At 41.6% G+C, this 27627-nt stretch overlaps 2 protein-coding genes across 3 annotated transcripts in view; both read right to left on the reverse strand.

The window, feature by feature from the left end:
* Positions 1 to 18533, reverse strand: part of nck1b (NCK adaptor protein 1b) — a 29778-nt gene extending 11245 nt beyond the window's left edge. Inside the window, exons 1-3 of one of the 2 annotated variants that reach the window (XM_008303049.1) lie at positions 18326 to 18533; positions 6084 to 6134; positions 5478 to 5718 (exon numbers count right to left, since the gene is read on the reverse strand). In XM_008303049.1, the coding sequence (XP_008301271.1) occupies positions 5478 to 5703 (226 nt within the window). In that variant the 5' untranslated portion in view covers positions 5704 to 5718; positions 6084 to 6134; positions 18326 to 18533. Of the gene's footprint in view, positions 1 to 2602; positions 3424 to 5477; positions 5719 to 6083; positions 6135 to 18325 lie in introns of those variants that run through there. The other variant, XM_008303048.1, reaches the window with a different exon arrangement.
* Positions 18534 to 20504: 1971 nt separating this feature from the next.
* slc35g2b (solute carrier family 35 member G2b) lies at positions 20505 to 22222 on the reverse strand. The gene has a single exon (XM_008303050.1). It carries the CDS (start codon positions 22220 to 22222, stop codon positions 20972 to 20974), a length of 1251 nt encoding a protein of 416 aa, XP_008301272.1. The 3' UTR covers positions 20505 to 20971.
* Positions 22223 to 27627: the final 5405 nt, after the last annotated feature.

The raw sequence follows: 27627 nt of genomic DNA on the forward strand, positions 1-27627 counted from the left end.
AAGCAGCCAGTCATCGATCTCTGGAACAGAGTTCAAGGAGATGCAGAGCTTTCTTTTTTTTTTTGTTAAACAGCTGTGGACAGTCAAGTGTTACTGTCAAGAGCTACAACAAGGAGAACCCTTCCTGACAGCAGAGCAAACAGATGGTTGTATTAAACACAACAATTATTAACCTACTGGCTGTGATTTTGTGTACATTTACGTCACTGCAGCAACACTGACATGATTAGCTCATTCATTCTCTAACTACACCCACCACATTTCAAACCAACAACTTAAGTATTTTAGGGGAGTACTTTTTAAACTTTCTTTTTTTCTTTTTCTTCATTTGACCTACTTTCGCTTAACCTCTTCTCTGGTGACCCAAATTTTGATGTCATTTCATTACAGCACATTTATATGTAAATGGCTGGGATTCCCCTCATTCAATACAGTACATCAGCGCAATAACAAAAGATTGCCAAAAAGACTTCCTTCCTTGTTCATGATTGTGCTATTTGATTACAAGAAATATCAGACACATATGAAAAAATAAGTTATTTGTGGAGTTCTACTGGGAGATAATACTCACATTCATTATTCAAGTAAATTGAAAACTTATTTTATAAAATTCAATATCGAGTTTCAGGTACAGATACCAAAATAATACTTCACTTAGAAAAATATCAACACTGTTTTCAACCAAACGTTTCCTATCTAACAGAAGAACCCAAACTTATTCACCATAGTCTAAACACAAACCACTGTGTGTGAAATTCAGCTCAATAAAACAGTACATTTCACAAGCAGGAAGTAACCAATCATCAAATAAGTCATTAGATAATTGTCTGGTTTTGTTGTTACTTTATGATAGTAAACTGAATACTTTTGACTTTGACTCTGATAGAATGAAAGATTTTAAGACGACCTTTTTTTCTTGTACTCTTCAGACCCAACAGCTGATTTGTATATTCTTTGCTAATAAAAAGGGATCATCTGCAGCCCAACAGACCATTAAATTCAACAGCCAAGGGGAGCAGTAGATGTTTATGCTGCTCTCTACCAACATGTTTACAGTGCTGGCTACACTTCAACAAGCCCAGACCACTACTCACTTCCTTTAAGCAAATGCTTAAGAGAAGAAGACACAAGGAAACAAGGAACAGTACACATCTTAGGAGAAAAACATCTTAGGCCTAAGTGACGCCAACAACTCCCCCGCCAATCTCTTAATTATGATTATGTCTTTTGCTTTCGTGGTCAGAAAACAGCGAACGGCGCTCTGAAGAAAAGAAGCGGGAGTTGGAAATAAGGGAGTGAGGGACGTCGACTGCCAGAAAGTCCAACAGACAGACCCCGCACAATGATTCAACTTCCTTCTAACTTCTCACTTCCTCTTTGGCTTGCACTTCTCCAAAGCTCAGAGAGAAATGTGGCTCAAATTAGAGTTTCCGCTCGCTGGGGAGGCTGAGAAACAGGAAAACAGAGGGAGGGGAGAGAGCAAGAGAGAGAGAGAGAGAGGAGACTAACAGCTCTCAGTTTACACAAGCAAAACGTTTGTTAGCTCATCTCTATGTTCTTCTCATCTCTTTACACTCTCTGGATACTTCAGGCGGCAAGCAGACCAGTCAGCAGACAACACACAGACACACATTCACAAGCAGGGAAGATAGACAGAGGCAGGAGATACCACTCAGCAGCTACAAGGTGAGATTACACCGAACGTGTGCACCGGGCCTTTTGAAAAAGAGTGTCGTGTGTGTGGCTGTAAAGTATCCACGACCCACGGAGCTGCCCGGGCACTGACATTCCTCTGATAACCGAGCGAGGTGCAGGAGATGGGAGCCCGGGTCCCATCAATCAGCAAAGACCCCTTCCTCCTCTTAACACAATGACTACAGTGTTCTACATGAGCACCCCGCGTCCCTTCAACTGTAGCTCTTGACTGGCGGTGGGGTGGAGTGGTGGGGGTGACCCTCCCAGAACGAGTGAGCTCGCCCTGAGGGTAGCATAAAAGAAAACAGACACTGGCTATGTCTTGAGATATTCCTCAACAGGGTGGAGAGGGGTCTTCAAGCATGATAATGTAATCCACTAAGTTCAAGCCCACTCACTAAGACAAATAGGAGAAGGAAAATAGAGCAGAAATACTCTGTGTGTATGTGTGTGTGTGTATGTGTGTTTAAAAGAAAGAGACAGAGAAGGATTGCTGAGGCAATTACAGGCTTCAGCTCAGCAGAAGGCTTTTCAAAAGCATATCCACCCAGTCTTTGCAGCCGCTCACACAGACACAGCCTCAAAAGCTGTTAAGACACCCTCTCACCCCTCTCCCTGCCAGCAGAACATGTTAGCACAAAAATCAGTTTCCGCCTGCTCTAAATATGACACATTCATTTGGCTACCTTGAAGCTAAAAGTCACTTACAACCAAAGTGAGAAATCAGAAAGGGAAGATGAAAAAAAAAAACTGACAACCGCTCTTGCACAGTTAGAAAGAGGAAAGAAAAAAAAAAGAGAGAGCTGCTGAAACTTCAGACAAAAGATTTCTTAACTACTTGTAACACTCTAAGCAAATCAGAGCGACTTTACGGAACTACAGAAGACTAAGAAAGTTAAAAACTCACGAAAGAAGTGTTTGAATAGGTTAGCCATGTCCATTTTGGGCTCGCTGTCTCTCCCTCTCTGTCTTTTTCCCGGCCCCTGCTCTCTACCCACTGCAGCTGTAGAGTTATTCCATGTGAACACCCAGAGAGCTGGGCGGATAGCGGAGCAGGGCGGCCCACTCCTTGACCATGTGGTCGGGCTGAGCCAATGAGATCGCGGGACAGAGAGGCCTCCAGTCCAGCTCTGGAAGGCAGAGTATAGAGGCCTCATGGAGAGGGGAAGAAGGAGGGAGGAGGGGAAGGGGGGTTGTTGCAGCTCAGAGACAGAGAGAAAGAAAAGAAATGAAAGAAGAGCGATATCTGGAAAGTGAAGGAGCTATTTCCTCAACGTATAGCAACACAATGCTATTTGTGAGCGTGCTGTTTCCTTAAAGTATACAGGGAATCTATAGGGATCTGTGGGGACGCACCGGCGGCTGAGTGAGTCAGTGAGTGCTCAGTGTCACATGACTGCAGTTGTTTGTAGAGACACACTCATAACTTTACAACAAACCCAGGAAACATGAGTCCTCAAACACAGAAACGCACACACTCATGGAGCAAAACACAGCCAACTGCAGACGGATCATACACTCACACATTCTTTCAAATGATGACACCACTCCACACCCAGCAACAGGCCTGCTTAAGAAAGGAAAGAGATAGATTTTTCCTCCCACATAACATATGAAAGTGTGGACCTCAGGCTGCTTTTCTTATTGTCCTCCCACACATACACAAGAAAAACAGAACCAGTAAAAATGTCTTAAATCTACTCATAGGTCATACAATGGACAAATGAAGGTTAAGTATTTACAAGCTTTCTATGATTGTATTTGTGTTTGATGAGGATTTTTTTTTTTAATTTTTTTTTTTTTTAGTAATTCATGTTTTATATAAGTCTGTGTATTGTGTGTGAGTGAGACACGACTTGTGTGCCTCATTTGTGCAGCTGTTCACCTGAAACATTAGATCAATGGACATAGTGACAGGTGGGATGTTGTTGGGAGCCTCACGGCTGTGGTGCATGACAACACACCCTCCGACCCAACCGCACACACAAATACACGCTACGCATAGTGGATAAGCAAATAAACCGAGACACTTCAGGGCAAAACAGTCTGGACGGGCTGTAGGTGCAGCAGTTAAATGATAAATATGTTTGGATCAAGCCATAACAAAAAGGAAAGTCCTTGGTAATTAACGTCAGTTCAGCATGACTAAAAGCACAAAAAATGAGCTGTATATAAAAAACAAAAACAACTCAAGAAGCTCCTTCCTGTGCTTCTATCATTTGTCATTATAAGGGCAGTTGAGAACACGACTCTATCCGAATGTCACCAGACTCTTCTCAACACAACCGTGACACTTTGAGGGAAAAAAAAAAAACACAGCGCAGCTAACAGGAAGGCACAGTTCACATGTCCTCCAGATAAGTGTTTTGCAAACACTGCATGGTGTGATGTACTTATAAACGAGTGACACACTTCTGGTTAGAAGCACCCGGAACAGCCCCATTTTGTCTGCAGGGAAAAGCCGACTTGGGGCCCTGAGCTTCCTCGCAGAGATCACCCCACGCAGGAGCTCGTCATCACCACATCAATGAGCTAAGGACATAGGGCTGCATTCTTTTTTGTCACTCTCACATGTGTGGTTAGACGCTTTTGTTGCACAGTCCCATAAACTGCAGGTGGTGGCGTAGGCTTTGTAGTTTGACTTCTATAATAGTGTACAACCTAATGAGATCTGGGCCAAACAAAAATGCTCAAAGTATATCAACAGAAACTGCTGTGCCATCATCCTTCTAATTGAGACAACAATGCCCTGTGGTACGAACAGGTTGGAGATTAGCGTGTGAAAGCATCAGTAACGAAAGACAAAGCCTTCAATGAGGCATGTTATTAAAAAACACACACAAGATAAATTATTTAACTCTGAAATCATAGGCAAAATAAATACCAAACTATCTGGCTGTGTTCCAGACTGGATGCCAGTGGTCAGTGTGTGCATTGCAAATTATCATAAACATCTGTCATCAAGAAGAATTAAGCTAAGACAAATGGTAACCTTGGCTTACATACACAGTTACATTTGGCTTGCTGCTGGCAGTACAAGGCCCTTGGCAAATGGCAGTGCCCAGAAATATTACTGTGGTGCTGACAGAGGAGACAACACCTGTGCCATATCAATTCCAGTCATGATAAAAGGGCAGGGGCAAAAAAAATCTTTAGTTGCATTTACTCACACACACACACACACACAAACAGGTTTAGATTTGTTATCATAGAACAGACATTAAAAAAAAAAGATATTACCATCTTACCTTAGTTAATCCTTCAAGGTCCAATCGAAACATAAAACATTTCATCAGACACTCCAATCAAACACTAACGTTTCAGTTCAAGTGCACGGTGAGAACAAAGTTGAATGTCTGCATTTCAACCAATCACACATCAGCCTGGGATCCTCGTTCTGTGGTGGCACGCATACAAGACATTACAAACCACGGCAGTGTGGTCAAAAGCAAACTGAGCTAGATACAGGATGCTACGTGATGCTACTTTGTCTCGGCTAAAAACAAAAAAACAACAACTGTGTGTGACACACAAAGCAAGTCAATCTGCGGTCATAAAGAGGCTGTGAGGAACCAAAGATACGTACATAAATATTTAGAGTGCAAATATCTATGCAGCTTATCTAGACATTAGGAGATCCACTATAAAAATAAACAAGGTCGTGGGGAGAGTGCAAACTTTGACATGGTTTCGGGTCATTGCTTATTAATCCACATCATGTAGAATCGAACACCGACTTCTAAACTGAAGAAAGCATTAATGATTAGTTGTTTGTTTTTTACCAAGTGTGTCTTTGAGGTTCTTGACGATAGAAGCTTTCCTGGCACTGTTTTTCCTCTCCACGTAGTTGGAAGGCACAAAGCCCGTTTTGTTGGTGGCATTTCGAACCCTCCACCAGGACTTGGAGTCGTCGAGGAGCCAGAGGCGCTCATTTTTCTTGATGTCCAGCTCCTGGTCCTGCTGGGCCATGTAGTCAAACTTGGCGATGACAATCACCTCTTCCGTCATCTTGCACTAGATACACTGACAAAAGGAGAGAAGACATCAGAATGGCCAAAATGAATATCTTACATTACAGACAATTTCAACTAACTGACTAGCAAGAAGTCTTTTAACAAATAGTGTCATTGGGAGTGGTGTTGTCATGTGTGCAGCAATTGTAGTGATTTATTTGGAATTAAAGTTTTTCCACAGCATCCTTTATAACTGACAGTCTTGCCTAAGTATGGATCATAAATATCTGTTTCTTTTGTCTGCACAGACTTCATACACATCACACTCTATACACAGACTTCACAGATTCTGTGCTGTTTGCTCCAGGCTCAATGATCAGCTTGTAGACACGCCGAGAGTAAATTTAGAAACTGTTTGGAAATAGACAGTTGTACCTGTACTGCATCAAAGCCGAGAACTTCAAGGGCTCTGACACCTCTGCTGACCTGGAAAAAGAACAGAAATGATGCAACAGAGTTACACATCGACGCTTTTCCAAATTTCCTTCTAAATTTGCTCATAATACTTAGAGATGTGCATCTGCGTGCATCTGCTTCAGTGTCTGGATTTTTGCATATAGCACTGTCTTAGTACCATATTCAAGCCAAGACACGAACAATGTTATCCAAATATACTACGGCTAGACCAGAATCCTGAAGAAATGCTCGAAACTACTTCCACAGTTTAGTCTCTTCAGACATGATTTCCCTCCACCAATTGTATTTTTGAAATAACAGAAATAAATGACTATTCTTTTCAGTCTTCAACACTGAGGGCAGTGGAGTATTGAACTAATCTCTTCACATCTACATTCTTTATATATTTACACAGGGGATGCTTTCCTCCCAAGAGCAGTCCAGCAATTGTCTTTTGTGTCAAATGTCAACCTGGTAGCCAGGAGGATGGCAAAGCTCACTGTGACAAGGAAATAAAGACGAGGGGCACTGTGCGTCAGCAATGTGGCTACGTCAGGGAGTGAAGCTCTGGCTGTGCACTAATGATGTAGGATATTGTTTGAAAATTAGCAGTGGCCTATAAATATTCTTATGAGTGCAGCATATGCAAATGATGTGCTTCTGTGAACTGCTTTACAAGCATGGCTCCATTGTTTGCAATGCTGCATAGGTTCTCCAGGCTATCTAAAATTATGATTTAGGAGCACTGTGATACACTGTGAAAACTTGTTCATGTTCAACAATGAGCACATTCACAACAACTGGTCTTATGACCCATATAGCTATCAGCAAAGTCAAGCTATGCTTAGGTTAATACTGCAGAAACTTAGGTCAGCACTGAGGGAGTGAGGCACTATTGAAGCAACTGCTCTGATGTCATGGGAGTGGATGGAGTTTCACCTTTCCCCCTCGACCGACTTCAGGGACCAGACACTGACCTCATTGATAGAGAGCTCTTGGTTTTTATTTGAAGCGGCAGTGGTGTCTAGGTTTCAGCTACAGCTGGCCTTGAGATAGGACCAGAACCTGATCTTAGGCAAACACGAGCAGAGGCAGCCAAGCTAACTTTCAACATGATAAACCAGAAGGAGTAGAACAAACAACTTCGTACCAGTTTTTCCTGAAGAAAAAGCCACAATATTAATAATAATCATATCCTACAAAATCATAATCACATCCTACAAAAATGTACAGCTTTAAGATTTAATTTCACAGTTACTGTAACAGGGGGTGCTGGTGCCACATTTCAAGACTGCAATAAATTCACACCCTCAACATAAAAAGAAATATCCCAAACTGCTACTGTAATACGTGTACATCATCTCACACTCAGATTTTATGAGGAGGGGGGAACCTGTGGCCTGGGCTGTATTTCCCCATGAGGGGTGTTGTTGACTTAATTTACCAAGTAACATTTGGGTGTATACTGTGGTTTTATCTAATGGCATGTTATTGCCTGCTCCTTTTCCATCGTTAATTAAATTAATGAACATTGGGAGACATGTTAGGGAGCGGCACGCAAAAACAAAGAGCTGATTTACTTTCCTCGAGTGCCTCTTTCACCAAGACAAAGGCAACAATCTCTCCACTCCCTGGGCTGGGCTGGATAGCTGTCTGCCAAAGAGGCAGACAAGTGTGTATATGTGCTCCTTCTCCATTTACAATGTCCCTCCCTTACAATCGTTTCTCCACTTCACACTCTTCTCCGCTATTGCATGACAGGACCATCAGTGTGGGACTATCCCTTTCTCGGCTATCTCCCATTTTCAGAAAGCACACTGCATCCCAGTTGCTGCCATCACCCCCCACATCTAGGGTAGCCGAGCACTAAGTGCACATTAACACCGCAGTGACTTACGACGGTGCAGATGTGAGGGAGGATCAAAAAGTTAGGCGACAGACGCTCTGAGCTAATCGCGCAGCTGCAGACTGAGCCAAGGCCAGTCGCTGCTCCAAAGCACTAAATATGAGGTCAGAGAGGTCAAACTGCTCAAACGGTGTCACATTCACATCCACTGTGGGTCTTCATGTGCCCTTCTGCCAGGCAGAATTAACAGGTAGGCCCAATCCATCATCAATCTGCAGCACATTATGATACTATTTAAAGAATAGCAAAACTTCAGTTGTATTTATGCTACCCGCTGCTTTGCTTTTAAAAAATAATTTAAAATCCTTCTATTAAAATGCCCAAGAAATGTAAAAAATAAAACAAAACAAAAAAAATGCAGAGAAGTGACATATTTGCTTTTCACAGAAACTTCTCTGTTTAATTTGATAATGAACCAGATCATTGTTGGCCCTAAAATGAAATGGTCATAGAACAGTATACCTGTTACAAGTTCAGATGGATTAATATCATCTACAGAACAACAACTAAAAGCTGCTGTTTGGAATTTTTATTTTGTCTTGTCAAGTTATTCTCTGATTATTCACAAAGGCATGTGGAGGAGAGAGGCCTATGCAGAATTGAAAGTATGAAGGGCAAGCGCTGCTGATCTGGAAATATTTTGTGGAAAAGATTGTCAAATGCAATGATGTAATGAAGCGCTGCTCCCAGTCAAATAGCCCGTGACCTTCATAATGAATAACTAGTTGTATAGATGTTTTGAAGAAGCCGAGAACTCTGAAAATAACACGGGTGCCAGACATAAAGCAAAAACAGGATCCTTATGCACAAGCTTTGTGGTTGTCAACAAGGGCATCCAGACTTCATGGAATGGTAAAGAGGTGGTCAAATCTGCTGCTCTGTGGTAAATGCAGGGTTTTCCCAGCACGCTGTGGCTACTTTTTCCCCGTATCATTCCTTTTTTGCAACATTTCAAACTGATCTGCTGACCTAAAGAAAAAAAAAAGTACTTATTTCTTAATATGTTGTTTTCTACTGAACAAATATCTGTAGCTGCTCCACAATAACAGCCCTGTAGTGGTTCTACAGCAGTCTGAAGCAGCAGCTGAAGGTACTGCTGTTGTATTAATACTGTCATTACAGCAAATGACTTCATCACGGTGCCCATAACATAGCAAACAAACAGCTGGTCCACTGATCAATATAGAAGATGAACAGTGAAATGGGCAACTTAATAGAAATATCTGATTATGGCTGCAAACGCTAATTAGCTTCTATGATCAATTACAATCTAGATTCTAATTTGGATCAATAAAGAAACTGTTTAGTCTATAGATGGCAGGAAATTGCAAAAACTCAACATCACAATTAGCCAGAGATCAAGGCGACCTTTACAAATTCCTTTTTTAGTACAATAAAAAGCCCAAACTCCAAAATATGCATTTCTGCGTTTAAAGTTTTACCTGCAGTGTGACCCTGCACACAAAAGGCTTGGGGAAAAAAAAAATAAAAAATCTAACTTTGCATTGTGATATTACCACAAGACAGAATAAGGTTTACTGAATACGTTAACCTATTTGTGTCATGCAAATATGCAGCATTGTAAACTACTAACAGGATATTTCCTGACACAGAACAGGCCTTTGGAGGGGTGACTATGCAAAACAGGAAGCATGACTGGTTTGCATACAGACAAAATTAATCTGTGTTACCTTAGCTGACAGATAGCTATGCATTTTTCTAGTGGCTTTGCTGGAAGACTACAAACCAGTGTTAAAGGTGCACACGACCTACAACTGTTCTGTTAACTATGTGGAGAGGTCAGAGGAGGATGCAGCTATTGCAGCTGAACAGCCCAAAGAGCTGGACAGTGTGACTCATGATGGTAAAACTGAGATTGAATACACCTGTTAAAATCATCAGGAGAGTGCCACCTGATGCTAGATGGTAAAACTGAAAGCCCATTAATGCGAGCTGAACCGCAATGCGTCCAGTCAAAACAATGCAGCTTAGGCGACTTACGTAGTGCCAGCCTCATGTGTAAAGCATAGAGGCTGTGGATGAGAGGGGAGTCGACTGCTGGAAGTCAGACATCGTATTTAAGTTTATGTTTTGCTTATTCAACAGTTATTTGATAAACTACGATGAAACACGTTCAGAGAAAGGATTCCAATTTCTAATTTTACTCTCAAGTCTTATCATTTTGGCACTGCTCATTTTCCTTTGGCACTGGCTAAAACCTCTATGCAGGAAAAACGCTGCACTAAGTACCAAGCTGATAGCACGGGTCCATCTAATCTACTGCCATAGCAGCAGTTGTGGGCCACTGACAGGTCAACCAGTGTTTCTATCAGTTATCCACTCATGTTCTCAAGAGTACCAACACTTGTCGCAGCTGTTTCCCATCAGCAACAGACCACTAACCTAAATCTAGCACCGTTATCATTGGCTATATTTATTAAGCAAATGGCAGTGATAGTCTAGTTAGATTTTCAGATAACACTTTTTTAAGTCAATAAAATTTGAAGAGGTTTAAAGTGACACCGTAAGCCACAAACCACAACAACTGCATGTCAGTGGTGTAATGGAGATGCAGGGTGCAACTTTGCGAGTTCTTATGTTACTATGAGACAACAGTGACATGAGTTCACCACATCCTGCAGTCTGCAGCTGCTCCCATAACCTCTTGTATCTTTGCAAGAAAGAAAACAGAATATCCAGTCAAAGAGCACACCTAGTGGCCTATGGGATAATGCATTTCATAGGGATGCTATAGGGAAGTCTTGGATGAGAAGGAAAGAACTAAAACTGTATTAGTGACCAGCTTAGACTTCACTGAATCTCTTTGACTTTATTTACAAGTGACACAAGATGTTCTTTCGGGGGAAAAAATATCAAGTCACAGATTTATACTGTATAAGCTAAACACGCCTAAAAGAACAATTATGGATCCTTGTCTCTAGTGTTACCACCGCTCGGCAGGATCGCTGAGGCACTGAGACAGCAACAGCATGAGCTCACAGAGGCAGACAGAGTAACCTAATCCCTGTGACAGCCTGCTAAAATCACAGGGCTCTGCTGCCTTCTGGAATGTGCTCTGTATGCTCTCTACTCACTCGGCCCCCTCTGGCACTGCTGCACTTCCTCCAACTTACACCAAAACTTGCATTTTACCCACAGGGCAGGTCTGCTTCGCAAAGTGACGAACGCCGGACGGCGATGGACCGCTGAATAAATGCGCGTTGCTCTTTTTGAACCGCAGCAACTAAAAACCCATGAGACTGCATCTCATCCCAGCTGTCCTAGATTCTCTCAAAACAAAACAGCAGCGTAGCAGCAAAGGGTCATGGGAGACTTGGCAGGCCAGCTGTGAGACAGGAAGTGTGGACACAAGGGTGACCGGATGATGGGAAAGTGATGCAATCTGACAGAGTGCAGGCTTGACCCCCGAGTTCAGATGAGTTCAGATAACTTATCTTCGCTTTGCATTGATGCGTGTAATGTACCTTGTTAAAGATGATGAAGTAGAGGACTACTTCAAACTACAACACCAGTGTTGCAGAGAGGACACACAATTTTCCACGTTAGAAAATTGCATTGTTCCAGTTTTATATTAAAATTTAATTAGGGGGCCTCCAGTGTTTTGGGCTAAGCATTTGGGCTACACTCATGACTGTGTGAAAGCAGTTGGTTATCCACCCCTCGGGATCACCCTCAGCAGTTGGGAATGGCCTAAAATAGACCGTGGCTCATGTCCTTTGAGAACTGCCAGAGATTTACTCTCATAGCAACAACCAACAGCAAAAGTTTCAAGCTTTCTTTAAGATTAACTTCACATCAAAGGGCTGATTCCACACTCCAAACAAATCTGTGAGAAGTGTACACAAACGCCACTGTTTGAAATATGTTGCTTAGCAATTTACCCAGAAAATGCAAAGTCTCATGCAAAATCAAGTATGACCATTCTCACCATACAATAATTTAAAAAAGACAAGAGCGGTATTTATGAAGCTTATGGGAACCAAGTGTTTCCAATACTGTCACAGAGCTATACTTAACTTTAATCAGAGCCTGTTCCTTATTCAAATATATGGTATCAATCTGCTATCAAACAAACCTCCATCCAGATCACAGGATATTTGATGATACGAATATGTGATCATAAAGCAGTCAAGGCAGATTAACAAATATAAATCTGTTTTAAAACTTCCCTATTTCACAGTTCATTATGAGTGCACATTCTCCAGTCAGGATGTTACTGTCTAGCCCACAGAGACATGGCACTGATGAAAAGACTTGTTTTTTGTGGCTGACAGAGAGTATGAGATGCCCAACAGCATAACAGTGTCTTTGCACTTCAAAAAAAAAAAATCTAATGCAATCATTCAAAAGTCTTTTTTTGTGTAGAAAAAGTTTAAGTTTCTGAAATGCTAAAACCAGCCACCAACACTATGCTATGCGATTGCAGCGCCAAAGTACTCACAAGATAAAGGCTGGTTTTTGAAGATGCAAAACAAACACAAGATCTCAATCACTGTTTCTAATCAAGGCATTTATAGTAAATATGTAATTGTGTAATGGAACGTATTCACTCAATGGAAAAAAGGATGACACAGACGATCTTCACAGGGTCTCTCATGTGGGTGCTTTCTGAAGAAATACTGACAACACGACTGTCAAAATCATGCGAATTAGTGATCCTTATCAGCTCTGACAAGCCTGATCAAAGCATCACTATCACAAACCACAGCAAATTGCTAAACCATAGTGCTTCTAAGAAGGCTACACTTATGTGGAACAGGCTAAATATAGAAATATGATCACTGCAGAGTCATTTGCAAAAATTAACTGATTGTATGCCGGACTCACACATTATCTAATTACATTAATTATTTACAGTAAATAGGCAGCCAGCAGCTAACCTTAGCAGGAGGTGATCCAGCAGGAAAATGCTTTTGTTCTGTCTGTAAGCTGATACCGACCAGAACATAGCACCACTACGTAAGAAAGGATCTGTTTCCTCAGACCTCACCTAGATCAACGGCCCACACATCTTCGTCCACACCCTGAGGTTGGCAGTTCGTGCTCTGGGTGGCCTGCCCACCAGGTCCAACGATGGCCACATCCAAGCAATTTGGGATCAAGGCAACAGCAAAATAAACCTTCAGGTTACCTCACAAACTTAGAGCTCCAGGGGATTTCCCAAAGACTAATCCAAGTTTACAAAGCAGGAGGATTCCTAACAGCAAGTACTACAGTACAGTAAAGCTGTTTGTGGTTTGGTTTTGTGTGCTGTCAGACTACTTAAAAATACTAGTAGCATTAAGGAGTCAGTAAAACAGACCATGTACATAAAATGTAAATGTGACAATGCAATGCACTGCATATCTTGTTATAGCTGCAACCCTCTGGAAAAAGCTATTGTTGCAGTCAAAATAGCAGATTACTTGTTAACCGCAAGATAGTAATCCCAGACAGATACATGAAATGGACACCCTGGTTTCCTCCTACTCTTTCTACAGCCTGGCAAATATGAGCCCTTGGGTGCTGTCACAATAGGACTAAACAAGCTACTTGGGACAGAAGTCTGGCTAGGCCACGTGTTGGAACTTGTGTATGAGCATCTTGAGAGCAAGAGGCATTCCTGATTGCATGGTGATGCCACAAAAATCTGGGGTCTGCATAAATCAACAACATCTACAAGATCTTTGATAGGAGATAGACAACAAAACGTTTTCCACAGAAACCCTCACCTCGATACTGACCGGGCGCCGCTGCCTACACACATTTCAAACACTGGGAAGGCTGTTGTTCATGATAATTAGCTATTTTAGAATATTATCTCAGGGAATACAATGTATGTTCTCAAGGCATTCAACTAAATGCTCCTATTTGTATAGTCATTTTAGCACTCTCTTAGTAATAGTGTCAAACTGGTAGTTGACAATTGTTGCTGTTAACCTGAGCAAAGGATTCAAACCAGGACAGAAGTGATTAGAAGTAACACGAAAAACTTTTTTAATGCATAAAAAGAAATCTAAATAATTTGAAAGATGCTGCAGTTTAAAAATCTATTTGATATAAAGGATTTAGAGTTTCAAAATAATACATTTTAAAACAGCTGACAGATTGCTAATAGCTTTTAGATCAGTTGCCATTTGATGTTCAATTTGAGGGGGATCAAAAATACCTAATTAACTGCCAAGGCAATCCGTGATCTGACTCTCAGATGACTGGACGGATTTCCAGCATGTCGACTGTCTTACAGCTCCACAGTTTGCTTGCTACACGTCTGTTATTAAGTCTAGCCAGCTTGTTTTAATTAGGTACATGTGTGATTAGTCCACTAAACGTTACAACCCTTGCAAGTCGGCACCAGAAATACTTACTGGTAAACTATTATTATCTTATTAATACATGGTTAAATGTTGCATCTAAGATGTTACAGAACTGACGGCCACTAGCAGAGTCTACAGCTCCCCCAATCCCTACGCTAAAGCCCGGATGTTGTAAACTAGCATGGTGGAAACTGGGACAGATGACCTCTCGTAAAACCAGTGTGGTTTGGCAGTTTTTTTGATCTCGAAAGTGAGTATCTGGGCAGCATGTAGACTGTGTCAGAATAAACTGGGATACAACTGTTCCACTGCAGGAATGCGTAACCAGCACACCCATGGGGGGAATTAACCTGCAAGGTATTTATTTTAAATGTCAATTATTAACTTCTATTTAATAAGTTGTTTTCATGTTTTTTAGGAGCATGTGCAATGTTCATATGCATGATGTCACACATTTCAGCTTAAGAGTGCAATCAAGCATTTCAAATTGCTCCTAAATAAATGCAACAATTGTCTCGAGAGTTTTGATCTTCAGATGAAACTGTGCTCAATTTTGATTGTTGTTTTGAATGGGTTTTTAACCCTACTTTTAGACATGTCTAAATGAAAAATGTAATTATATAGACGTGGAAGTTTATCATTTGGAACATCCCTAGTTGTCATATTACTAGTCTTTTACTGTATTACTGAGACTGCGGTCACAAAAAATGGAAAGTTGCCACAGATCAGACCAAGATAACCAATAATAACTTGAGGTCTTTAGGGCAGTTTTTTTCCCCTTTTTTTTACTAATAATCATTTACTATTATCACCATAAAAAATGTGGTTCTCAAGAGGTTTCACTAGAGCATTGCCTTTCTCAATGTATCAATTATACAGTGATATCATGTATAATTTCTTCTCACGGCTCCAGAGAAACAACATTAAGAGAAGATGGGCAGGGATCTGAAAGTGATAAACAAAGAGGCCAGATTAAAAGTGTGTCAAGAAAACCTCAGGGGAGAGAAGCCACAGCTGAGCCACCAATGTCTTGATACTGATTCAGCTACCGAAAGAATGTTCCTGATGCCTCACTTGCTAACTTAGCCCGAGGAGAACACTGTGGTAGAGCTAAAGGCTGCACCTTCTGTTGGTTCAACAACTTCAGAGAAAATGTCTAGAAGTGAGCAGACTAGAAAGTATGACAGTGCCTGAAAAGTCTGCTTTCACCATAAAGGGAATTTACACTTTTGAGGACACATTATGACAATTATTCTTTTTTAGCCATGGCTACACAACAACTACTGTCATAACATTGACAGTTGTGGATGCACTAGTACACACATCCTCATTTTCACTTTGCCAAAACCACTGAAAGAAAACCCCGAGCCATAATGAAGTGAAAAAAAACCACCACTGAAACTGCACACTTCTTTTCTCCTACATGAGGAAGTCGAATCACTTATTCTAAATGAAAAAATATATTAGCAAATATCTTAACCGCACCATAAGATTTTACAGAAGTGAGAAAACATGTTATCACAATGAACATCATTGAACTTGAAATGCTTGATGACTTTGCTTTCACGTGCATTAACAGCTAAACAGAGCTTTCTAAAATTAACACAAAAAAAAAATACACTTGTTATTCGTCCCCTTGTTACCCTTTGCAAGGCACAAAGAGCAGTAGCTGTTGTTTTGTAGGTGACCTTAGTTAACATATAGAGAGTATCTTTGTTGTTGCCTGTTCAAACATGCCTGCACGCATGGGCAGTCATCGGAAAACTTGTCAGACAGCCAAAAAAAAGTAAATCATAAAGAAAAAGAGGAAACAGAAGAGCGCTTAAGAAATAACTGAGATTAGGGAGTTAACGTGACAGAACAGACATTTGTGGTAAAGAAAAACTCCCCATTTCTCAACTTCATTCGAAGCTGAAAGCTACTTAATAAACTGGATTCCTCAGAATGTCATTTGACGAAGGAAATTTTCAGCCACATTAGTTTTTTGGCTATCATGAAATGAGCAGTTGGTATTTTCCCCTCGGCTGTGAGGACAGATTTGGCTGCTGGAGGCCACTGGTAGCACACAGCCAGGCACTGGGAATGAGGCAAGGGCAGAATTTCACAAAAAAATGAGATCATCACTTCATGTCCGTAAGATTTCTCTCTCATAACATTGAAACCGGGGTGCCGTTAGAGGATATGTGAGTCAGCAGGAGCTATGAATAGGACACAGATAAAGCAAGCAGGTCTACAGTTGAAAGTTTTACTTCAGGGGTAGTTCTCGATCCTTCCCATCAGCTCACAACTTGGCAGCTGACAGGTGCACATTTTCCAAGTGGGCTGCCTAATTGCCATTTTTGTATACTGAATATGAAAATAAAATGTCAGCATTCAAGCACTGGCTGCTCACAAGCATGACTTCACCTTCTCTCTTTGTAAGCTATGGCTATTCTCTCTGCAACGCCCACCGAGAACAGAGCTACAGCCGACCAAATGTCTCTCTTCCCTTCTCACCTCCCTGAAACCTTAAGTGTGACAATAATTACAGAAACTACTATTCAGCAGCTGCTGGCGTTTGGAAAGACACACATGCTGCCCCCTTAAAACGCTGAAATAAAGCTAAGTACAAATCGCAAATGCTTCCCTGCGAGATAAAACCCTAAATGCATAATAATCTGTTGATTGTCACACAGCACTGTTGGAGAGATTTTGCAAAAGGCTGCATAAACATAAGCCACAAGGGCTTGCCAACACTTATACAGGCATATTACCCACTGTGCTACTCAAGCATGACATTCAGTCTGGCTTGGGTTGTGCAAGGTAGGAACAACGTTAGGAGATAAACCAAGTGTGCAATTATCTCAAACTCTTGCCCCAAAACAGAAACCGTTTCATGTTCTAAGTTAACCTTCCTGTTTTTAGTCTTCCAAGGTAGATGTGTAGTCATAGACATTTTCCTACGGGCTGGTGTCACTTTTAAAATTACAGCTGAACTGATCCACCCACTGTGAGACAATGAAGTGTCAAAATCTGAGATAACTGATCGCAGATATTTTCCGAGTAGCAACACGCAAATCTGACACTGGGTTTCTGTTTTCAATTTAAGTCATTGTTAACAGAATGTATGTGAGTTTGGTTGGCCCAAACAAGATATTTGAAGACATTATCTTGGAGTTTGGTAAAGTGATAGACACGTTTCACAGGCATTTTTTTGAATAAATGTTGATGGATAAAGCAATCTGTAATGCCAGTGCATTAAGAAAAGGGTCACATTAAACAGGGGAACTGACTACAATAACCTTTTATGGCTATTAAAACCAGCAACAAGCAATCATAAGTTAATGTTAGGGAATGCCTCCATCGTGACTATGAGCAGGCTGGGTCGAATCAGTGCACAACAACCACCAACAACTTCAATTTGAGCTGCAGTTGCATCATTAAAACAAAATTAAAGAACTACAAAATGCCATAAGACTGTAAATGCAGTAAATTGGAATATATGTTGTAACGCTGAACGTTTTAACGCCACTGTGGCTCCCGTTCAGGCGTCCTCTCCATTTTCAATCTCAGAAATAAAAGTGTTAACGTGGTGCACGACACGAAATGAAGTCTGGGTTTAAAAAAAAAAAAAAAAAACTAGGTTGTACTGCAGTGTTGTTTGAGCTTTCATCTTTTAACTCAAGCTTGACAGCGTTTCGGGCTACACAACTTTGCTAACCTGGCTAAGAAAATTCACGGGGGAAAAAATTGCTTTTTAAAGGCTACAAACATCTCGGTCGCAGCCAAACTAAGCGTTAGCCAGCTGGGTAGCAGTATGTTGGCCATGTTGGCAAGGCGACAGGCTGGTTTTGTCTGGGTTAACAGTTAGCCGTTAGCCTACGTGAGCTGTAACGTTGAATTAGCGGCGGCTAGTCTGTAGCTCTCGTGAGAAACGTTAGTGCGGCAGCCCGGATCACATAGCTTCACCATCTGCGGCAGCTCAGATTCATTCCCCGCTCAGCCACACCACGTCTTACCTGACTGTTGACGGCCACCTCTTCTTCTCTCCTTATGGAAATAGTTAATATGTTGAAGCGTCACGTTCACTTGCTCGGGGTGCACACAAATGATATCCAGTCCTAGCTAGCCACCAGTTATTTCCCCCACTCCAAGAAGCTAGCTTAGCTGATTAGACGCTGTGCCCCGTTGGAATAGCATTTCTATATCAAAGCATGTCATTGCTCAGCAGCGCAGCTAGGCTAACTAGCCGCGGCTACACAAGTAGTCCAGACCCACGAGAGCCCACCCGCTCCCACGCGATTGGCTGCTGGGGAATTGACTCTCCTCTGATTGGACAAGAGCGCTGTCAGTCAATCACACTGCAGCTGCTGATGTTTTGCGGTCCCACAAGAATTCGGCATGTTTTTTGCCTTTTGAGGGCAAAGAATCGATATAATTACCAGCATAAAATGTTTTAACTGCCAGATAGAGAGGAGGCTATGTTATTGTTGTGTGTTTATTTTATCCTCACGCATTTCTAATTAATTAATGTTTGCCTGTCTGAAATCAATGTCCAGAAGAAAAAGCCTCAAAGCCTCTTGACCACAGAACTTATTGTATAAACTGGTAAAACTCATATTCTGTAATATATATTACTTTGTTTGAATTGAAAACATTGGAAAACATGAAGAAAAAAAATCCATAAAATAAGGACAATCATAAATCAATCACAGAAAAGTTTTAAACAGTGGCTAAACAGCATTTTCCCCCCACATATTTCATGATTAATGTTATCTACAGCCCACAATAATACGAGCAGTTTCCTGCTTCAGCAAGTATGGCCTTGACATATGTAGTTATAATAGTGTTGATGAGGATTTTATGAAAGTGCCTTGTCATATGCACTATGCAGCACACTAAAACACACACACAAATGTACATACAATAACTCATCATCAAATTCCATCCAGGCCCCTCCTGGGAAATCATGATACATCTGATAAACATGTCTGTGGTGACGAGAGTTGCAGAGTAATTTGGAAGGTTGTGCAGCTCGCTGCAGGATGCAATCTGTTTCCTGCTCAAACAGATGGGCTTGCTCTACATGTATTCTGTTTTCTGCACCCAAAACCCCATCTCAAAACCAGACTAGAACACAGCATGTATAGTGGATTGTAAAAAAAAATCCACTTAATTTCACTTTTAAGCTTGAAAAATAAAATTTAAAACACAGTAAAAGACGATTTCACATCATTATAAGTTTATGATGGCGGTTGTTCTGATGGGGGTTGTAAATGAATGAAAGTTGTGGTTTACTCACCATTTTATTGCCTGTGGTATCACTGACAGCGGATTGCCATTACAAGAAAGATTAAACTCCATGTGCTTCGTGTGCAGGTATACTACTGATTCCTTCACATTCAACAGGGTAAACAATTTATAACACGTAATCAGGTGATATACCACTAAATAACTTCCTAATTTACTGTAATAAAATAATACATCATGCTAGCTATGTGAGTAATGAAGTGGGCCGTGAATGCCACCTGCTGGGCTGTTGGTGAAGCATGCGTGCTGTGTCAGTTTAGAGCAACATGTCCTCTTTCACCCGCTCTGCACCATCATTATGTCTTTATTTCATTCCATCACTGTTGCTTTGCCTTGGGGAAATCACGGAGACTGACTCACTGGCTGGGTTTTTCTAAACAGAGAAAGGAGACGTCACCGGTGAGCCACTGAATCGTCCACTGCAGAGAAAGCAGACGGTCTCACGATGTTAAAGGGGACTTTAATTCAATACAGTGCACCTGCCGCTGGGCATTAGTTTGATAGGCATCTGAAAGTAAACAGAAGCAGCGTACAGGGATGCAATCTCCAGTGTTAAATATCAACCAGCTCACGGGGTCAAAACATATGTGAGAGGCAGCAAGACGAGCACTGAATGATGCAACTTGTGCACAAAATGTTGCTGAAAACAGTGTCAGGACTAAGACAGATTACTGCTTTTGCTTCATACAAATTAACATTTCAGCTCACATGAAGTTGGATTCTACTTGTAATCTTTTTTTTTAAACATATAATGCACACAACTGAGCTTTTACCCCGATGCAAAAAAGGCCTTTACTCTGTTTTAGCATTTTGATTAAAGTAACAACACTGTCTCGGCAAGCAACTGATGAAAGCTACGAAAATCAATACCAGTTATTTTATGAAACGTGGGTGGTATTTATTTTTATTCTTTCATTCATTGCACGCACTATGAATGATTTCTTTGCTGACATTTACACAGTGTGACAAGCGTGGCAGTGTGACAACAGAGGGATACACCACACCTTGTCGATGTTATGATTTTACACTGCCATTCACAAGACCAGATTCAATATGCTCTCGATTATTTTGAATGTCGAAGCATAGTAAATAACACAAATCAAATTTACTCTTGTTTTTTTTTTTCTTCAGAATTTTCGGTCCTTGACACAATTTGACATTAAAACAGTACTATCAGGGAAAATGGTCACCATATTACATTTGTCTTTTATTTCACACACAAATATTAAGACATTAGTTACACAACTGGCACCCTTTCGACAACACAATACAAAAATCATCAGATGAAGATCCAGACATTCTTTAAATTGCACACCCAAGCAACACTGTAAACAAATAGACTGACATATGTTAATTCATTTAATGGGCGAGTCTAGGATCTCTTGATAATCCTGCCGAATGGCCCTGCTCACCCTGTACAGCTTGACTCCTGTCAGAGTGAACACGCTGACCATGATCACCAGGCCTCCAATGACGTCATACACGGACGGGATCATCCTCAGAACAATGAGCTGGAGGAACATGGCAACCACGATCTCAAGGTGCTGCACGGTGCTAACTAAGGCTGGATGAAACTTATTTAGAGCATAGTAGACTCCCAGGAATGCCACGGTGGAGCAGATACAGATCCCAATTAAATAGCCCCATGTCTCTCCGTCCAGAGGAATGATGGGCTCCTGCATGATAAACATGGTGGAGGCTCCCCACACTGTGCCCGTCCAGCCGAAGGTAAAGAGCGCCGTCCACATGCTGACGCGCTCCTTAATGGCTCTGTAGACGATCATGGAGAGGGCGGCAGTCAAGCCGGCCATCACTGTCATTGTGTAGCCAAAGGCCTCCTTCCAAAACCCCAGCCTGGACTTTTCCTCATCCGCGACATTTGGCACCATGACCAGGCACAGACCGAACACGCTTCCCACCACCGTGACCACATCTGTGTAGCCCAGCCGCTCATCCAGCAGCAGGAAGGCCAGTATCGCACTGAAGACTGTGGTGGAGGCGCGCCACATGATGGTGCCATTGCTGGGTGGTACTATGGCGAAGGATGTGTAGGCGCAGGTGATTGAGATGACGTTGCACACACCGTAGAAGAAGAGACGCAGTCGGTAGCCCTTTGGGCCAAAGGGGGCCTCGTGGTAGTAGAAGACTACTAAAATGGACAGCACTTGGATCACAGAGCGGATGAAGAGCAGCTCAAGAGAGGGAACTTTAGAGCGGTCGGCTGCTAAGCGAGTAATCAGCGCCACGCAACCATGAGCCACCGCTGCCCCAAACAAGGCCATCCAGGTCACCCTGGAGGCCAAGACATTCGCCTCGCCGAAGCTGGCCAGCTGGCCCCCAACCCCCTTGTCTCTTTGCACACTTGGCTGCTTAGGCTGGGTCTCCATGGTTCCAAAGAAAGTCCTGCCCCCTTTGCTGTCTGACACCAGTCTCTTTTCCACATTCGCTTCTGCGAAGGTGCCAAAGTCCTCAAAAGAGGGTGCATCGTCGTAGCCTTCGTCACCAGGCTGGGGGAAGTGAGTGGCATATTTCACCGTTACTGTGTTTGGGTGAATCTTAACCCGCTTTTTTGATCCGTACTGGAGCGAGGATGAGGATACATCCATGTTTTCTAGGTGTCAAATGGGGCAATCTGAAAAAATGAAGCGAAAATCATTACAGCGCAATCATATTGAAATTGCATTCAAATATTATTGCTTCATGGTCTGATCTTAATTTCTCTAATTAGTCAAAACCGATATTTTCCCCAACAGTGAGAAGGGTTTGCATAATTCATCACTTGCTTTCGCCGTATCCATTTCCCCCCCCTCCCACTCCCACACACATTCAAAATCCACGTGCTGACAGACAGATAAAACACACACATACCACCCCTGTCCCACTTACCTTTTAATTCTGCCTTACACTTGTGTTATGTTACCTCTCTCTATATATATATATATATCCCATGTGAGCTCATATAAGCCAAGCAGCAAGCATTCTGAGGCTGATGCAGTCTGATGGGGATGAAATTACATAACAAGAATCCACAGAGGGGATGATACATGAATGTGGGCCACTTATGAGATGAATGGAGTCGCACACCATAAATAAGCAAGCCCTGCATAAAGCGCTGTGTGAAAGGGTTAAATGCTGCCCAAGAGTTCAATCATGAGGGATGTTTGTTTGCTAAAAATAGCAACAAGGTTTAATTTAAGGAGCTGATTGCTGAGTATTTTTTCCCCCAAAAGTATTCAATTGTATTTTAAAAAAAATAAAAAATAAAAAAGCCCTGGAGATATTAGGAACAAACAGCCTTGTTGGTACAGTTCTTCTTCTTTCTTTCTAGAATTAGTACAACATTCATTTTGGCAAAACCTTTCAACCGCATAAACAGAAACCACAAGGGGGCAGATTGAGCCTCTTATTTGCCTCCTCTCCTCTCCCAACATAGAGTTGCTCCTCCTTTTTTGAAATATACATAAATATAACTTCATTACTGGTAATTAACAACAGTGATATGCATTTTATGCATTGAAATAGTGAAAAAGGCGCGATGTTTTCTTTCTGGGCGCAGAAATAAAGATGAAAACAAAGCTTTTTGGCTCTCACAGCGAATATAATGATGACTTCTTGTATTTTTAACAGGCAAAACCAGTGAAAACGGTTTTTTTCCACCGATTTAAGACGATGAAATGCTACTTTTGATGATCGTTTAGAATCATAAATGCATTTTTTTTTTGCGGTGTGAGTTATTAATCTAGTTAACAAATTCGGTTAAAATTGATGTAAAGACTGTATTTATTCTTGAAAGATGCTCCAATTAGAGGTGTTTGCATGCTTTACTCAATGAGCAAGAAATAAACAGAATATCAATAAACGTCTTACCTTTTTCTTCCTTAAATAGTTCCTATTGGTGCAAAAACCCGGGTTTGTGTCATAAAAGAAGATTTTGCCGGATTTCTTGATCCTTACATTTGCTCAACTGCCATTTCCCCATCTTCCCCCCTCTCGAGTGGAGAACCTCCGTGCAGCTGATTCTTCTTCTTCTTCTTCTTTTTTTTTTTTTGTTCGATGGACTCCGATTGTGCTGCTGATGAAGCCGAAGCTGCTGTTGCTGAGGCGGATGATGATGATGATGAAGAAGAAGAAGAAGCGGAGTGGGGGAGGAGGAGGAGGAGGAGGAGGAGGAAAGGGGGAGAGAAGCAACTGTCACTGTCACAGCCAGCGGTTTTCTCCCTCCCCTCACTCTCCTCCTTCCCACCTTGGACTCGCTCATATCGTCATCCCTCAGGAGGCGAAAAAAAAAAAACCCACAACAAAAACAAGGATGTGCGTCGGTCAGTCATCATCATCATCATCATCATCATACATAAGATTAGATCACATGCCTTTTAACAGGGACATTTGGATCTTCCTTTCTGAATTAATTATGGAGAGATGAAAGAAATGTAAAACTGCAACCAGGGTTCTATGTCCCATCTGTCACATTCATCAGCTTAATCTCACTTTAAATGACAAACACTGTGTCATTATGGCTTGTTTACTTCCTAAAGGTGTGGGTTTATCAACATTTCTTATTTAAAGGCATATAATAAACCAGGATTACATACCTCCCCAGGGATTCATCTTTAAATAGCATCATTTTTTTGCTGCACTCAAAAAAACAACCAGTTTGCATCAATCTTTTTGAGTTCGGACAACTTCTAATGAAACTATGTTCAACCAACAAGCTACACGGAGTTAGGAGAATTAGCTTTTCCTCTTCAGTCAAGGATATTTTTTTAATAACCTGGAAATTCTCCAGGTATGTTCAGATAAGGGAGGGGACTTCAAATGCTGAAAAATGAAGTTATCAAGCCAATTTTATTGAGTTGCATCAACTTGAATTTACTTTGAAATCAACTAATGCAGGAATTTGAATTGAAAGTATAATATTAAGTCGATGCAATTACCAACAATAACATGTCAACCCAACCCATTAAAATAATCCTGGACACTTAAATATATCTCCATATTTTTTTAGTTTTTCCCTATATTCACTATGTATGGAACTGACTATTTCTTTCTCTCTCTCTCTTTTTTTTTAAGTAGCTGGGATTCCCATAATCCTCTCTCGATCCTCTTATTTGCTTCAAGAAGACTCTCATGAGGCCGGTTGTTCCCTCTCATGTGCAGCACTCATTTGCTCCCATCGCTCGCTTGGACAAGAAACAATACACTTTCACACGCTGATCTATTTTGCAAAAGGGGAAGCCGACTGCATTAATGGGAAGGTAAAACAACCTCAAAAGGACAATAAAGGGACGGCATATGCCGAGCGCAGCTGGCAGGAATAAATTTATAGCCTCCTCAAGATGGAGGAAGTTGAAGGCAGTGAAATTAGATTGTTGAGTTTACCCCCCAGGCTATGCAACAGGAGCCTCAGCTGGTAATATAGATCATACTGCCACTAGCTGGCGCGGCCCCTGCAACATGACTGGGATTTTAATTGGTGCCGAGCACCACTGACGGTGATTTGTGATGCTGTGGCAATTAGCTGTGTGTCAACGTTTACATTAAGCTATTTACAGTCACCATAAATCGGACAGCAGGGAATAGAAACTTAAAGAGATATAAGTGACCTATTAGGGCAGCAGAAATCACAGTAGAATACTGAGGACTGTTTTTTTTTAACTCCCTCGCTTAACAGGGGACTGATTCTGTTCTATTAAGCATCTCCAGGGAGATGGTCCCCAATCCTGACCACTCATTCTGTGCCTAGCAGCTTGAGCAGAGGAAACATAGCAAAAGCAGTCTTTAGAATAAACCTAAATTGATTGTATTGTGTATTAGCTGGTATAATAAAAAAAAAACAAAAAAAAAAACACCCTCATATTGCCTGAGCTCAGAGCATTCATGTTCTACCATCATTTTATCCATTTTCAATGTGTGGACAAGGCCAGCGAGCACATAATGAAGACTAATCACTGGTGATAGTAGGTCCGGTTTGTTATTATGCACCGTGAAGCTTCAGTGCAACGTCCTTATAGACAGATTGTAAGGCAAAAAAAATGGAGCTTATGACTGATCCTTTAAAAACTACACCCTGCATGTGGTTAATCAGTGGAAAAATCTCAAGTCAAGTGCAAAAATGTGTTATTTTTTCCACAAGTAATCACACTCATGAGGTTGTGCGCTGATTAGGAAAAAGCAACACCGTTTTATTATGTTCATTTTTATTATATTTTTGAAAATGAAACGACAGAGGGCACAAACTGAGCTCTGTAGGTCATTAAAGAACCCCTGTGGTGATAATCAAGCCTTTTTTTTTCTTCAGCTTGTTAACATGCGCTTGTTAACAGTCGGTGCCGTAGCTGAGCATTTCCTTCTTGAAGTTGCAGAATGCCGATGATAATGTTAAAATTGGAGGAATTATGTGTTGAGTTTTGCATCGATCACCTGCAGTTATTTTATTTCCTGCTTGTGTGGTCCTTGTAAAATCTTGGCTGATATATCATTCATTTATCTTCCACCTAGGGCTGAAGTCATCTGCCATTGATTAAGCAGTTGTATCTGTTTTATTGGCTGGGGAACAGAGGATCAGTACTACCATGCCTTCAGTGGTACATTGATGGACAGGCTTACGCAGCAATTGAAGGATTTGGAGAGTAGGGAAAAGGATAGCGAAAGGGCACCGACTGGCTCGTCACTGACACGAAGCAAATAAAGGGAAATAGATTGAAGCTGGTGGCTAAACAATGTGTGGGTGGTGAGAGAATAGATGTGGTTCCTGTCACCTTTAGGGGTGAGGAGACTTTAGCGAATATGGTAACAGTAAGTATCTGCCTGCATTATTCAACGTACATTCACCAATTTCTAATCAGCTCAATTTAAGTTTGTGCGTCAGATGTTGAAAGGTTTCTTAGCTGTACACGTTATATCCAAAACACAACACGAAATTTTCCATGCACTGCCATTAAATGAATCAGGAAGTGTTCAGGGTGAGCTGTAGGCTGCTACACGTTTGTCTGAGAGAACACACTGTTAATATTTAGCCAGCTGTCAAGGCCCAGGCCAAACTTCTCTCCAGCGTGATGGCACCTGCAGACATTGCTCTGAGAATAGCTCATCCCTGCTGGCAAGCTTTCAGCAACTTTTGTTTTCTCTCTATTTGCTGAGGCCAAAACCAAATAGTGCCTGATACGTGCATGAATCATAAATGGGCCGACTCGGCAGTTTGTTCTAAATCCAACCTTTTTAATTATGTATGAGCAAAGGAGGTTTCCTCTCTGGGTTTGACATCCTCCTCCCCTGTTACCAAAAAAAAAAAAAGACAGAATTAATCATTGTCTATCTGCATCAATTCATAAAGTGTAAGTATACTCTCAGATCTCAATATGAATTCATAGAATCTGATGCATATCATGACTTTGCTTTGGTTTTAGCTTCAATATGGGCGCATATTATTTACCCAAAAGAGAATAGAGCCATGACAGCAGCTTTGTTAGGGCTCACTTAGGAAGAGAAACGTTGTGCTTTGAGGATTCTGTAACAAGCTCATAATCATGGTGGCAACATGCTGTCCAAGGTCACTGCTCTAATTTAGAACACTTTCATGCAAACATTTGTTAATTATCATTATAACCAAAAACATAAAAAAAAAACCTGAGCAATTTGAGGTGAGGGCTGCAAGGTGGCGCAGTTGGTAGCACTGATGCCGGGTTGCCGGTTCGCGTCCCGGTGGGGGCACCAGAATCTTTCTGCGTGGAGTTTGCATGTTCTCCCCGTGCAGCGTGGGTTCTCTCCGGGTTCTCCGGCTTCCTCCGACACAGTCCAAAAACATGTTGAGGTTAATTAGTGATTCTAAATTGTCGATAGGTGTGAATGTGAGTGTGCTTGGTTGTCTGTCTCTAAGTGTCCCCTGCCTTCGCCCTAAGGCGGCTGGGATAGGCTCCAGCCCCCCACGACCCTAGTGAGGATTAAGCGGTGTAGAGATAATGGATGGATGGATGGAATCTGAGGTGAGATCTGGATGCTCTGTTATGCTGCT

Source organism: Stegastes partitus, unplaced genomic scaffold (genome assembly GCF_000690725.1).
Source record: "Stegastes partitus isolate 25-593 unplaced genomic scaffold, Stegastes_partitus-1.0.2 Scaffold1925, whole genome shotgun sequence".
NCBI classification, from domain to species: domain Eukaryota; kingdom Metazoa; phylum Chordata; class Actinopteri; family Pomacentridae; genus Stegastes; species Stegastes partitus.